The sequence below is a fragment of the Solanum dulcamara genome, chromosome 11, assembly GCF_947179165.1.
Source record: "Solanum dulcamara chromosome 11, daSolDulc1.2, whole genome shotgun sequence".
In the NCBI taxonomy this organism is placed as follows: Eukaryota; Viridiplantae; Streptophyta; class Magnoliopsida; order Solanales; family Solanaceae; genus Solanum; species Solanum dulcamara.
The window spans coordinates 40,953,985-40,967,629 of NC_077247.1; the positions used below are offsets into that span (position 1 = coordinate 40,953,985).

Genomic DNA, 13,645 nt, shown 5'->3' on the forward strand with positions numbered 1-13,645 from the left:
CCCAGGATTCAGTCTGTTCTCTTATCTAATGGAGCAGATAAGTGTGATTATAATGCTTTGATTATTGAATGTGGGTGTCTTTAACGTAAATTGAATATACAGTCTGATGCGCTACTAAACTTTTCTTATGCTGAATGTTGGCACTATGGATGATTGAAATTGATGTCATCTTTACATCAAAATTTGGATGGTATCAGTTGTAAAGGGTTAAAGTTATTCTACTTCATCACTAGTGTGCCAAACTGTGTAGTCATTCTATCTTTGATATTCTCATGTACACTTTTATATCTCAGAATCTCTTTTTTCCTTGAAAGCTTTAGATTCGATAGGGACCATACAATAGTGGCCCTGATAGCGATTAGAACATACTGGTTAGCAAACTCGCGAGCATATGCTTGCTTGCAGATAATAGACGGTCCTAATGAGCAAGGACTTGATAATGTGGTCTCTTTTGCCGGCACTTCTTTTCAGGAATTCCCTTTACAGATTCTTCGGATGAAGATACAAGACGTCAAGTATATTCTAAGTTTCTGACACATTCAAATTATTTCTGGAATAAAGAATAAAGTTTTCTTTGATTTGCTGGAGATGCAATGATTTTGAATCTGGTGGCTCCTTCTGTGTTTCCAAATCACCTTTTCAATGCCAGCAATCATGAATGTCCAATTCTGTCGTAACTAAATTCAGAATTTAAATTTAAGGAGTTTAACCAAAAAAATTCCTCAGATTTTCAACTCGATACCCTTTTTTACATTTGAAATTACAGATTAAAAATTGAATTTAATATGTTGATATTTTTGTAATAAGTTCTACCGTATTTAGCAGTGAGGTTCCGTTGGCTGTGTTGCACCTGCACACTAATGGAGATATGGAAAGAGTTGCCAGGGAAACAATAAAACATAAACAATAATTGGACATCTTACTTTGTTATGAACTCTTGTCAGCCTATCCCTATGCCTAATTATCTACCCTTTTTACCCCACATCTTCAACTATCCCCTCCCTTTTGTTGCTTTTGGACACAACCAACTTTAACTTTTCCATGCTATATATTAAAATTATGGCAAATAAAAATCCTCCATTTAAGAGCATCCCAACAACAGAATACGATTGTACTGTTTGTAGTTTCTGTCTGCATAGTACCAGAGGAAACAATCCACTATATCCTTGTACAAAATTGGGGTTTGGGTGTTCCTCTGATCCACAATTGTGCATTGAAGATCAAACACAGGAGAATTTGAAGTAGGAATACTAGAGTTATGGGTGGTGATGGCCGTGGCAGCAGTTTCTTGATGGCTCTTCTTTTACTTAGTTTTCTGTGTTTTGTTTCTGCTAATACTTTAGTAAAGCCGGCAGCCAAAACTGTCACCAAAACAATTACTGGGACGACAAACAATCAACATTTAGACGCTGGGAGGACAATAGAAATAGAAAGGCATTCCCTGCAAGGGACCAATCTCAATTATGTCAGCAAAAGAAGAGTACCTAGCGAACCTGATCCAATACACAACAGGTATTTTCAATGTTTTATGTTCCACCTTTCAACATTCATGAGTACGACGAGCATACTTCTATGTTCACACAAATCTACTTGCTTTTGAAAAGGGTCAAAAGTACTCCTGTACTGTACGAAATATAACATGAGGTCATTTTAAACTGTACTAAAAAATAGATCGGTAAAATTGAACTTCTTTACCAAGATATTCTAACATGTAGATTCCATATAGTCCCTGCTGGAGCTCTGTTAAAGACGAGGACAAATATGAGATAACTTGCTGACAGACCTTTCCCTTCATTTGTTATTAGATTGAGAGATATTGTTTTGAAATATTATAAAATGGCTTTTCAGGGAAGCAGCAGAGCACATGGAAACGCACATCCGAGCTTGAGCTTAAGGGAAAAAGTAAGAGGCTTGATAACTACTATTGCAGAGAGTTTCAACTGTCAACAAGATTTATTTTTTTTCCTACTTGGAAACTTTAATTGTGCATTATGTTTCTGAGATTGTAAATGAATGAAAATTTCAGCTGCCAAATCAAATTCAAGAGGGCACAGCCTATTCAACTTCCAGTTGAGTGAAAATTATTCCCAATCAGAATCACAAAATTTGCAAAAGGACCTATAATTACTAATCAACATCATCCAAAATTAATCAGCAGGGCTAATTACTAATAACCCTGCTTGATTGCATTCCGATTAGATGAGTTGATATCAATGTGGAGGCAGATATTCTACTGAACCAATCCATTTGGGAAATCTATTGTGATGTGATCTTACAAACCATAAATGACTGTAAGGGACGCACGGAATATATCTCAACCCTAAAAAGGCCAATGCTCAAGTCAGTTGTAAACAACTAAATTAGTAATATTACAGCTTTCGATGAACTGTGACAGCTTTTGCTTAGTGTCTTGTTTAATGCATAAGTATGAGCAGGAGGGAAAACATAAATATAAGACACCAATAATATTTGCTATCTGTATGATAAATTTCGAGCAGAACACGTCAGAATGATTTGACACTTCACAGTATAACACAGCAATATTCGTGGTAGTACTTCACAGAACCATATGTATCATGCCTGATTCCACTTGCACCTAAGGGAAGTGAAGAACTTACCATAATGCATTTGTGTTCACCAGATGTGAAACATCTAGTCATGCTTTCCCATTCATGTATCAAATGGGACTGCTGGTCTTTTGTTTGTTGAATAGTAAGGGAAACTCGTCATACTGTTCAGATAAACCTTGTTTCTCAGCCATGCTCTTCAGTGCTTCATATACCTGATAAATAGACCACCGCTCCTTGGACCGAGAAACTAAACAATTGCAAGCAATTTTAAGGAATTTAACAATCTCCTCATCATGTCCCTTCCCGCATATGTGCTTATCAATTGCATCTTTAATCCGACCAGAAACAGAGAGCTGATTTACCCAGTCCACCAAATTTCCCTTAAAACCTTCATCAGCAGCAGTGATTTCTAGAGGTCTTTGCCCAGTAGCCAACTCCAAAAGCACAACCCCAAAGCTGTAAGCATCCCCTTTCAGTGAAGCCACCATAGTGCTTGAGTACTCTGGAGCAATATAGCCAAATTCACCCAACTCCCCGTTCACAAAACTGGTCTCTTTTGCGTCTGGAGGTGTCACCAGCCTTGCCAACCCAAAATCCATTATTCTAGCATCAAAGTCCTCATCAAGAAAAATAACGTTAGAACATATGTTTTGGTGCAATATTGGTGGTTGGTAACCATGATGAAGCCAAGCAAGGCTCCTTGCAGCACCCAAGCCAATCCTAAACCTCGTAGGCCAATCCAACACACTCCCGTTCCCATTCAAGAATGAATACAAAGTACCATTTGACAGGTGCTTATAAACCAAAAGTTTTTCCTCCTCCACAACACAAAAACCCAAAAGTGGCACCAAATTAGGATGCCTAACTTGTCCTAGCCCATTCATCTCCATTCGAAACAGCTTCTCACTCAGCTTGCAAGTTTTAAGCCGTTTAATAGCAAGTGCAGAACCATCACGTAGAACAGCTTTAAACGTAGTCCCCGTTCTAGTCGAGTTTATCACACTCGACATACTAAAATTGTTCGTGGCAGCCAACAAATCCGCCAACTTAACCTTCACAAGCGGTTTCTTAAACAACGTAACCTGAGTAAGCCTATGAGCCCTCAACTTATCTGCCCACCTTTCCGAGTCAACTCTCCCTAACCCATACCCTGTCTTCCTCCTTTTCCCCGCCTTCGTAAAATACCAATACCAAGCCCCCAAACCCAACAACATAGAAGCAGCAGCACCAAACACACCAGCAGCAATAATAATAGCTAAATTTTTCTTACTAAGCTTCCCACATTTCCCCAACGGACCACCACAAAGCCCATCATTTCCTCCGAAATCAAATGATTCAGCCGAATCAAAAGCTGCCGGAATCCTACCAGAAAGATCATTGTTTGCCACAGAAAATATCTTAAGCCTCCCCAAACTAGAAAACTGAGGGGGTATATTCCCAGAAAGCTTATTATCATTAAGCATCAATTTATTCAAATAGGAGCACCTAACAAGATCAGCTGGAATAGAACCGGTAAATTCATTGTTGGACAAATCAAGGGTTACCAAGAAAGGTAGCCAAGTACAAATATCAGAAGGAATTGAACCAGAAATTCGATTACCAGAAAGATCAAGATTTTGCAAGCTTCGACAATACTGTAATGAATCTGGGACTTTACCTCCAAGGTTCATATCCCGAAGTTCGAGGTTTATAAGGCGATTTTCACGGTCGTTCCAGCAAGAAGCACCAACAAATTTACAGATAAACCCCACTGTAGAATTGGCAAAATTCCATGAATTCAAGTTGCCTTTTGGATCTGTTAAGGAGTTCTTGACTCCTTTTAAGCACTTTATATCATCTTCAGCTACAGCAGCAGAAGAATGAAGGGGTTGAAATGGAAGAAACAAAAAGATCAATATAAAGGAAAGATGGAAGAATCTGAAAAGGATCATCCTGAGCTTTAGGGACTAGAGATTCATCGAAGGTGTTTGATGAATTTTACATGAGAAATAGGTATGAAAAAAGGAAAAGGATAGAAGATGGCATTGACTTTGAATGATGAAGTGGAACCTTGGAATTATGTACATGGGGAATTTGTATGTGTTTAATTTATTGTTCCTCGTGTTAATGGAGTGGACTCCTTAAGTAAGCACCTAAAATATCTCATTTTTGTTACGCAACCTCATTTAATTTGTTTGACTAATTTTGAGTTTGCACGAGTTTAAAATTAAAAAATATTTTAAATTTTATAATTTTAAATTAAAATATATTAAAATATTTTTTAATTTTGTGATTTAAAAAAGTATTATATTTGAAGAGGAGCGTATGAATAACTGGTAAAGTTGTTATTTATGTAATTAGGAAGTCATGAATTCAAAACTTGAAAACATCTTCTAGGAATTGCAGGATAAGGCTGCCTATAATAGGTTTATGTGGTCGAATTCTTTTTCGGATCATGCACATAGCGGGAATTTATCCCGACTTTTTTGGTAATTACCCGAATTTCCTTTTTTTTCCAGATTTCTGATACATACGAATGATGTTGATACATCGCGATTTGATACATAAGTCATTTTCATGATACATCGCTAGTTGATACAAACCAAACATTGTAATATCAATAAAACTTATGAATCAACTTATAACACCTAATATATCATGAACACAAGAAAAATAGCAGTAAAACTTATGTTTTACTGATACATTTTGTGTTTGGTTTGTATCAACTAGTGATGTATCATGAAAATGACTTATGTATCAAATCGTGATGTATTAGCATCATTCTTATGTATCAGAAGAGGGATTTTTGAATTTTTTACAAATGGTAGGGAATAATTGAAAATATAGGAATATAAGATGTGTAATTTGGTAAAAAAAAATTATATATTTGAAACGAACGAGGAAAAAAAGAAAGGAAAACTACACAAATTAGACCCATGAGGTAAAGTATTTATACAAATTGGATTCAACCCAAACTATTTATCTTGATTGGACCCACAGCCCAAATTACTTAGCCGATTGCCCCCTTGTCCTATTCACTAAACTACTACTTCTTCATCCTCGATTCCCACAAATTCGACCCATGAGACAAAGTATTCACTCAAATTGAACCCAATCCAAACTATATATTTTGATTGGACCCACGATCCAAATTAGTTACCCGATTGTTCCCTAGTTCTATTCACTGAACCACTACTTCTTCATCCTTGATACCAACGCGTGTATATATACTCTGATGGCATCTATATACTTTGATGATATCAAGCAGTAATTGAGCAGTCTTTTCACTGAAAAACTGCATATTATATATATACTCTATTGATATCAACAAGTAACTGAGTAGTGTTTTTAGTGAAGCATTGGCTCTTTCTCTTTGATACCACCAGAGTATATATATATATATATATATATATATATATATATATATACTAGTCAACTTACCCGCGCTTCGCACGATCATAAAAGAAGATAGTAAATCTAAAATATGTTTTTGTATGCAAGACTCTAAAATATGTTTTGTACACAACACTATTACTCCTTCATAGGTGCACATACTATTACCAACTCTACAACCTCTTATATACAAATTGGTAAAGTAAACGCCTCTAAGTATAGATTTGATTAATGCATAATGATCTATTATTGAAATCGAGAAGATAGATATTGTTACATAAAATACATTAAGACAACAGAGTTTCTTCAACTAAATCATGTTTATTCATATATTTATTGGTTGTTAATCCAAAAAAATAATGGTAAAACGTAGCAAAAATGATTAATTACATATCTACGATGTCTAATCTTTATAGATATTGCTATATCATAAAGTATGAAGTGTCACAAATTGACTCAAAGGAGAAAATGTACCTCAGAATAGTTGAGTTCTTCATTTCCTAAATGCGTTACAACTTTGTATCATAATTGTTGCTTCCTTGAGGATATTTAGCTTGTTGGCTTTCATTTTTCTGGCTCCCATAATGCCACTAGTTGAATTTTAATGTACCAAATCTTTAGGTGAATCATTGCTACTTGAGGATTGAAACCAACAAGGCTATAACAGTTTATTACCTGTTGTCTATTTTCAAAAAAAAATTAGAGTTCAACAAATAATTATAGTTCCACGCTAAGTAATGCAATTTATTCTCCCTTTCTCCCAATAATTATTACATACTGAATTCGTCGGTGTAAGGGGAGTTTGGAAAGCGTTTTTGGATCCTTTGTAGCGCAGATTTGGGGAAGCGATTTCTGGGTTTGAAGGAATTTATGTTGAGATCTGTTTTTGTCATGGCATGGACAATTATAAAGTTGATAAGTGCGTTTCCATGAAAGGACACGACTTTTTCTTTTAAAAAAAAATTGAATAGAGGCATAAAACGGGTAAAATAAGTAACTAAAAAAAATTAATAAAAGATAAGTGAGTATCCTGGCTTGTGATGGCGCCACGTCACCAGGCAAAAGATTGTCCTTTATATATATAAGATTGATGGTATCAAGCATAAGTTAAAAATAGGAGAAATATAAAAGTAAGGGTTAACCGCTTAAAAATAATTTTCTTTTTTGAGATATAAATATTCTTTTTCCAAAAATAAATAAATAAATTAATTATTTACTGCTAATTTGTTTTCGTATCCGGGATAAAGTACTTTTTAATAAAAGATAATTTCATACTCCGAACTCCTCGAACCAAAATATTTATGTAATGCTAATTTCCTTGAATGCTTAGAAGCTCATTGAAAGCAACATTACCCTTTGGTCAAAATTTTATACTTCTGTCGTTAGGTCAAGTCATATCACATACCCAATTCAAGATTTGATTGCCTAGAAAAGAATAGTCCAACTACCATTCACAATATCTGTTTCACTTTTTAATTATTATATTATATTTCTATTATATAATATTTGTAATTAACATATTATAAATCATATAAGGTTGTAAACAATAGATTTTCGAACCGAGAAAAATAAATAATCAAGATCGAAAAATTGGAATAACAAAGTGTAATATTTGATTTCAAAATATAGTGCGGGTTACAATCTCTATGATAATCCTCTGATTCTTCAAATAATATGAAACACGTTGAACTTGAATTTGATTTAGAGTCAAGAGCTTGAATAGCTTGATCTTGAATCTTTGTCTTCAAATTTGGATTTGAATTATTCGTCACGAACACTTGTATGGTTATGGCGAACAGTAAATACGAACAGGTAACTTGATCTTGATCTTCTTGATATTCTTCTTCGTTCTTGATCTTGAACTTGAACTTGAATTTGATTACTTGAACTTTGTAGCTTTGTAGAGAATGGACCCCTATTTATAGTTGTAGGGAGTGGTATGAGGGTGTGATTTGATTGGTTGGTTTGAACTGACCAATCAGATTTCTTTGGTGAAGAGTTTTAATTTGATTGGTCAGAACATGTCACATATACACGTGGCATTATTCTAGTGGGTCATTTAATTTGACTTAGATTGCCACATAACTTTGACACGTGACATGATTTTAGTGGCTTATTTAATTTGACTTAGATTGCCACATAACTTTGACACGTGGCATGATTTTAGTGGCTTATTTAATTTGACTTAGATTGCCATATAACTTCGACACGTGACATGATTTTAGTGGCTTATTTAATTTGACTTGGATTGCCACATAATTTTGGCACATGGCATGATTCTAATAACTCATTTAATTTGACTTGGATTGCCATATAAATTTGACACGTGGTGTGATTTTAGTGGCTCATTTAATTTGACTTGGATTGCCACATCATTTGGACTATTTTCTTGAATTTAATATAGTCTAAATTAATTTACGGATTTAAATCCAATATAATTCTAATGTTTACAAAGATCATTAATTAAATCTCTAATATTCGTAATTCCTTTTTAATATAATATAATATTTTTAAAAATATATTATTTAATATATATTACTTTCATCCGAATTAATAATATTTCTAATATTTTTTTAAATTTTCATCAAATATTTCAAATAAAACATTTATGGGAGCAACTTAATAATTTTGAAAGTTGAGTATTCATGTAATGTTTATGTCATTGTATTTCATTAATGATTTCACTTTTATTTGAATTGTCCATTAATATGAATATTATATAATATTTATTTGCTATTTATATTATTTAGAAATTTAAAATATAATATAATTTTATATTAATAAAAAAATTGAAAAGAATAAAATCTTATATTAAATGAAAATTATATATGGTGATTGTTTCGGGAAAAAAAGAAAAGAATTATATTATGAAATAAGAAAATAAAAATGAAATAGAAATAATAATAAAATATTAAGAAGAGAAAAGAAAATTTATTTTTAGAGAATTGAATTGGAGTTGATTGTTTCAAAAAATAGAGAACTCTATATTTGGAGAGTAAAATAGAGGATATGATTGGAGATCCCCTAAGTAATTGACCTTATTATTCTAATTGTAAAATCAAATTATTGAATATTTTCGTAATTTTATCTTTCACTACGTTAGTGCGTTTTCATGTAGTAATCAAGAAAAGTTCCCTCATCAACAAATTCTGATATTTCACCAGATCCCAGGGCTGCTTTTTTTTTTTAAAAAATGTTTAAGTTATTTTTTGTCCATTAAAAATTACTAATTGGATGCTGCACTAACAAGTAAAAATAATCCATTACTTTGCGTTTTACTATTTGTTAAAAAAAAAAGTTGAATATAAATCTTACCTAACTACACTTAGATTCAGTGCTAGCTCCTGTTACACCACTTATTTGGCTGTCCCCAGTTAATCCCTACACAAACTGAAAATTTGAATACAATCCCATGTATTGTTCTATTAATTTGTGTAGTGGAAACGTCAGGATGATTGGAATTACGCTACCATTAACTAGCATTTCACGTTTGAGTTATGAGAATGAATTTGTCTTTTTCATAGTAAACGCATTGTGCCTACTTGGCGCGAATTCAAATTAATCGAATCAATGAATTTCAAATATCAAATGGTTAAATGGAGGAAAAAATAGCTGGTTAAATTTTTTGTTGAACTGATTAATTTAAGTCTAACCAAATCAGTGGATTAGTGAAGATTTACGAAAATGTAAAACTCATTCATAGAATTTTTCTAACTTAGGTATAATTTATTGTTACTTTTACTGTTACTTACTGTGAGTGGCGCCTTTTGGACTTTTGGACTTTTGGAGAGGAATATAATGGTAAATGGAAAGCATCGTTTATTTATTTACCATATAAAAAAGCAATATCACCTGCAAATGCACGATTATTTTTAACATATAAAAAAGAATAGTTGGTAAAGAATAATCAAACAATATGATTACTTTGTTTTCACGTTTTGGTTCTTTGACATTTGCAAAGAAAGTGCCCCATATTATTAGTGCATATTTATGTTTTGGCAGAATATGGTTGCTTGATTTAGACTTAAGAGAAGCACTTTCAAAATCGTAAGCTTAAGCACACTTTCGTGTTAATTTTGAGTTTTCGAACCTTTAGAATAGAATTTTTTTTTCTCAAGGTTGATCTTAAACAACGCAAATCTATAGAAATTGAACAAGTGAGTTTAGGAAACCGATTTTTTTTAAAAAAAAATGGAAACAAAAAACTTGATGTGTAAAGAAATTAATTGTTCCCGAACTATATAGAGACTATTGTTTAGTTACGCTCTTTCTATTAGAAATGGGTAGCAATAAACCTTTGCTTTTACCAAATGCAGCATATTACTTTTTGTGTGTGGTTGTTTTCTAGCAAAGCTCAATTGACTAATTTTATCCATGCTGGATATGTATAATAAAAATAGTTTTACCCATTTATCCGTGTAACAAACTCGAATTCTTTAATATATTAATAAGAGAATTGGAACACGATTACAACTTTAAGACCCTAATTGCAATACTCAAACTACTAACTTACAACGGAAATATTGAACAAGTAATTAAGGATAAAAATAAGAACGGAGATGAAAAATTTAGACGCAAAAAGAAGAAGGAGAGGACAAACATTTTCTCTTCAATATGCATAAGTCTAATTTGCTATCACAAATCGTATTTATCAACCCGGATCCCAAACATAGTCTCTTAACTCGGTGTTGGGCTGCTTTGCCCATACTGGTCCTGGCCCGTTCATAACAATACTCCCCTCCTGAATACAAACCTTGTCCTCAAGGTTCAAGTAGAGCAATGGCAACGATGAAAGACTATCACTCTCGTAAAGTGAAACATGCTTCTCTGTCTCAATTCCATTAGGAAGTAGTGTGATAACACTTCTGTAACTAAGATGCAATACAGATACTCCCTTTCGTTTTCCAAACCAGAGCATTGGTTGATGATCATTAATAAATGGTTGATCCAACTCCTCAACAGCTTTGATGGAATATACAATGCGATGTCTTTCACTTAAATCAACTATGAAAACTAGTAGAGTTGAAACAAGGGGAGATATCGAAGAGACAAGAGGCTTGGCATCTCCAGAAGCATAGAAGTAATCAACACTGCTATTGAGTAAACGAAAGATTAAGCTGGCTGTAAACATTTGACGAGGAATGAATAAGATCTCAGTGTCTATTCCTTCAGATTTGCAATGATGAAAGTAAGCTGAAATTAGCAAAAGGCCAGTAAACCAAAAATTTGTAGTTATTAGAGAACATGATATCATTCTTGAACCTCCACAAATGAAATAGAAACAAGGAACCAAAGGGCCAGCACAGTTGTAAGTGAAAGAGTGAGTATTATTACTAGAGAAATATTTGGAAACAGGTGCAAGGCCAAAATCAACATTCCAAAGCAGGAGCATGCCGAGACTTGCTGAAACAGTAACCTTGAGCACACATGTCTCTAAAGTATGCGTAGTGAAGTGTCACGCCTTATGTTCATCAGCACATGCAGAACATCCATGTAATTGTAGTGCCTCCACTTTCACTGGATAACCCGATAGAGCCATGGCCTCGAACCTTATTCCAGGATCCCATGCACAAAGATTCGATGTAGTTATAGGAATGGGTACCATAAAGAAATTAGCACCAAGATCAAAGGAAAATTGACTCAAATTATATTTGATCGTTGAATCTACCAGTAGGAGGAATGGAAACCTCATTCTCCAAAAAAAAATTATCAAGATATAGAGCTGCAAAAATCTTCGTCCCTTGTAGAGATAGTGTTAACTCTTTGTCATTCAATTCACCACTATATGCCTCGTCACTCTGCACAACAGATGTTGAGTCTTGCAAAGCCCTTAAAGAAATCGCCCTTGATCCCATTATCCGACCCAACCAAGTGACACCACCAAGAGAAAAAGCCAGAGCGTTGCAATTCTTGTAAGCACATAAATAAGACAACAAAAAGCGAGAGGGTACACCTCATTTTTTTCTCCATTTTTCATTCAACTTATCAAATAAATCCAACACATAAAGCTGAGGAATTCGAAAATTATATTGTTTATGTAGGTTCAAATTTCAATTTTTTTTATATATATTAGATATTGCACCCCTTGAACAAAAGATTAATGGATGGTTTATTGGTGGAATAGCTTAGGTTCCCCATTTCACTCGATATTGATTTTTGGTGAGTCCATTTTTTTTCTAGCGTTTTTGCTTCATGCTCAAGCTTGTGAACGTATTTTTTTTGTCTCCTACTAGCTATTGGCTGCTATGTTGTATGCACCTTCATTCTAGTTCTCCTTTTCTAAAAAAAAATTAATAATTGAAAAAAACAAATATATATGTAAACATTACTCTCTTTTCTTTAATTTTTCAAAAAAAAATATATATTATGATTTTAAAAAATGAAATTCTGAAAACTCCTTTATTCAAATTCTTCAATTTATGGGTTTCTATTAAAATTTTAAATTAACATTTAATAATAATTCAATCAAGAAATTGATTTAAAAGTAAATATTATTATAAATTTAATAATTTTTTTAATTAAAATTTATTTTAGATAAAAATTACTGAATTTATGCATAGTTCATTCAAGAAACTGAGAAAGTGATTAAGGGGTTGTTTGAATATTATATTGTTGGTTAAAAAAGTGTATATAAACTCTCTCATTATGATCCGATTTGTTCATATCTAATTTGACCTGTTCATTTGTCAACACTATTAACATGCTTATTTTTTTCGAACCTTCTGAACGAAATTTCTGAATCCGCCACCGTGTGCGAGATTATATGTTTTTGTTATGAACTTATTTAGAGAGACGATAAATTACGTTAGGGACTCCGAAGGAGACTACGAAGTTGGGGTTAAATAACGTGTGTGTTGCTATTGTAATGATTTACTCTTTTAAGTTTATGAATTACATTAAGCATTTCCCTTGTTTGCTTTGTGCTGTGAAATTGGGTTGATTCTAATGTTCTTGTCTTTTGTAGTCGTCATTTGTTTATCTTCGATCATAATGCAAAGATAAAATTCTACGAATATTTTGAGTACCGAATGAATTTCTTTCTTGGAAAATAAAGGTTACAGATTTCATAGTACAACAATGAATGGATCTTTTGTAAAACTGCAGTACTATCACATTGAAGTGAATAAGCATCCAAATTGTACAATTTGCCCAGCAAATGAGGCAAAGGCTAATTTAAACGATGTATAGTCTTATTTGTCCCGCATCGAAGATAACTAAGTGCAGGGAACTGAGGGATGATATAAATAACAAGGCCCATCATCTTAGAAAAGCATACCTTTCTCGGCCTTTTGGCTAAGATCAAGTGTAGTATCTGTTCTTATCAGTTTAATATCTGATATGTGAGCCATTGGTTCACACGATATTAACTCAATTTTTTAAGGGGGAGAGTCTATGAAGGTAGCTTGCTACCTGGGCTCTCGACCGTCGTCTAGGCTTTGCACTACAGCCCAGTTCTGGCGCACCCCACCAGATTTAGTCCAAGTTTATCAGTTTTGGCCCATTGTGTGACTGGCTTTACTACTTTGTTTTATGTAAACTTTACTTAAATCCCATAATGGAAAAGTCTAATTACTATACATCCCTCATTGTATCAAAATTACCCGATATCCCCTTTTTTCCAACTTTTCTGATACATTAGTTTTGTATCTGATACATCAATTATCTAATGAGTAATTAATGAAGATCATCTATTTATGGATAAT

General features: G+C 33.3%; 2 protein-coding genes and 1 non-coding gene across 4 annotated transcripts; 2 read left to right on the top strand and 1 right to left on the bottom strand.

Annotated features, from left to right (window-relative positions):
- Nucleotides 1-1,258: 1,258 nt before the first annotated feature.
- On the top strand, nucleotides 1,259-2,115 carry LOC129873247 (uncharacterized). 2 transcript variants are annotated; one of them, XM_055948300.1, is made up of 3 exons: nucleotides 1,259-1,512; nucleotides 1,849-1,902; nucleotides 2,027-2,115. In XM_055948300.1, the coding sequence occupies exons 1-2, from the start codon at nucleotides 1,259-1,261 to the stop codon at nucleotides 1,886-1,888; spliced, it is 294 nt and encodes a 97-aa protein (XP_055804275.1). In that variant the 3' UTR covers nucleotides 1,889-1,902; nucleotides 2,027-2,115. The 2 variants fall into 2 exon arrangements, with proteins under 2 accessions (XP_055804275.1, XP_055804274.1); XM_055948299.1 differs by lacking the exon at nucleotides 2,027-2,115 and having other exon boundaries at nucleotides 1,849-1,932.
- Nucleotides 2,116-2,345: 230 nt separating this feature from the next.
- On the bottom strand, nucleotides 2,346-4,654 carry LOC129873246 (inactive LRR receptor-like serine/threonine-protein kinase BIR2). The gene has a single exon (XM_055948298.1). The coding sequence runs from the start codon at nucleotides 4,499-4,501 to the stop codon at nucleotides 2,678-2,680; it is 1,824 nt and encodes a 607-aa protein (XP_055804273.1). The 5' UTR covers nucleotides 4,502-4,654; the 3' UTR covers nucleotides 2,346-2,677.
- Nucleotides 4,655-13,214: 8,560 nt separating this feature from the next.
- On the top strand, nucleotides 13,215-13,410 carry LOC129875340 (U2 spliceosomal RNA). Its single transcript, XR_008763145.1, has one exon. It is a non-coding gene; the product is annotated as a U2 spliceosomal RNA (small nuclear RNA).
- The last annotated feature ends 235 nt before the right edge of the window (nucleotides 13,411-13,645 follow it).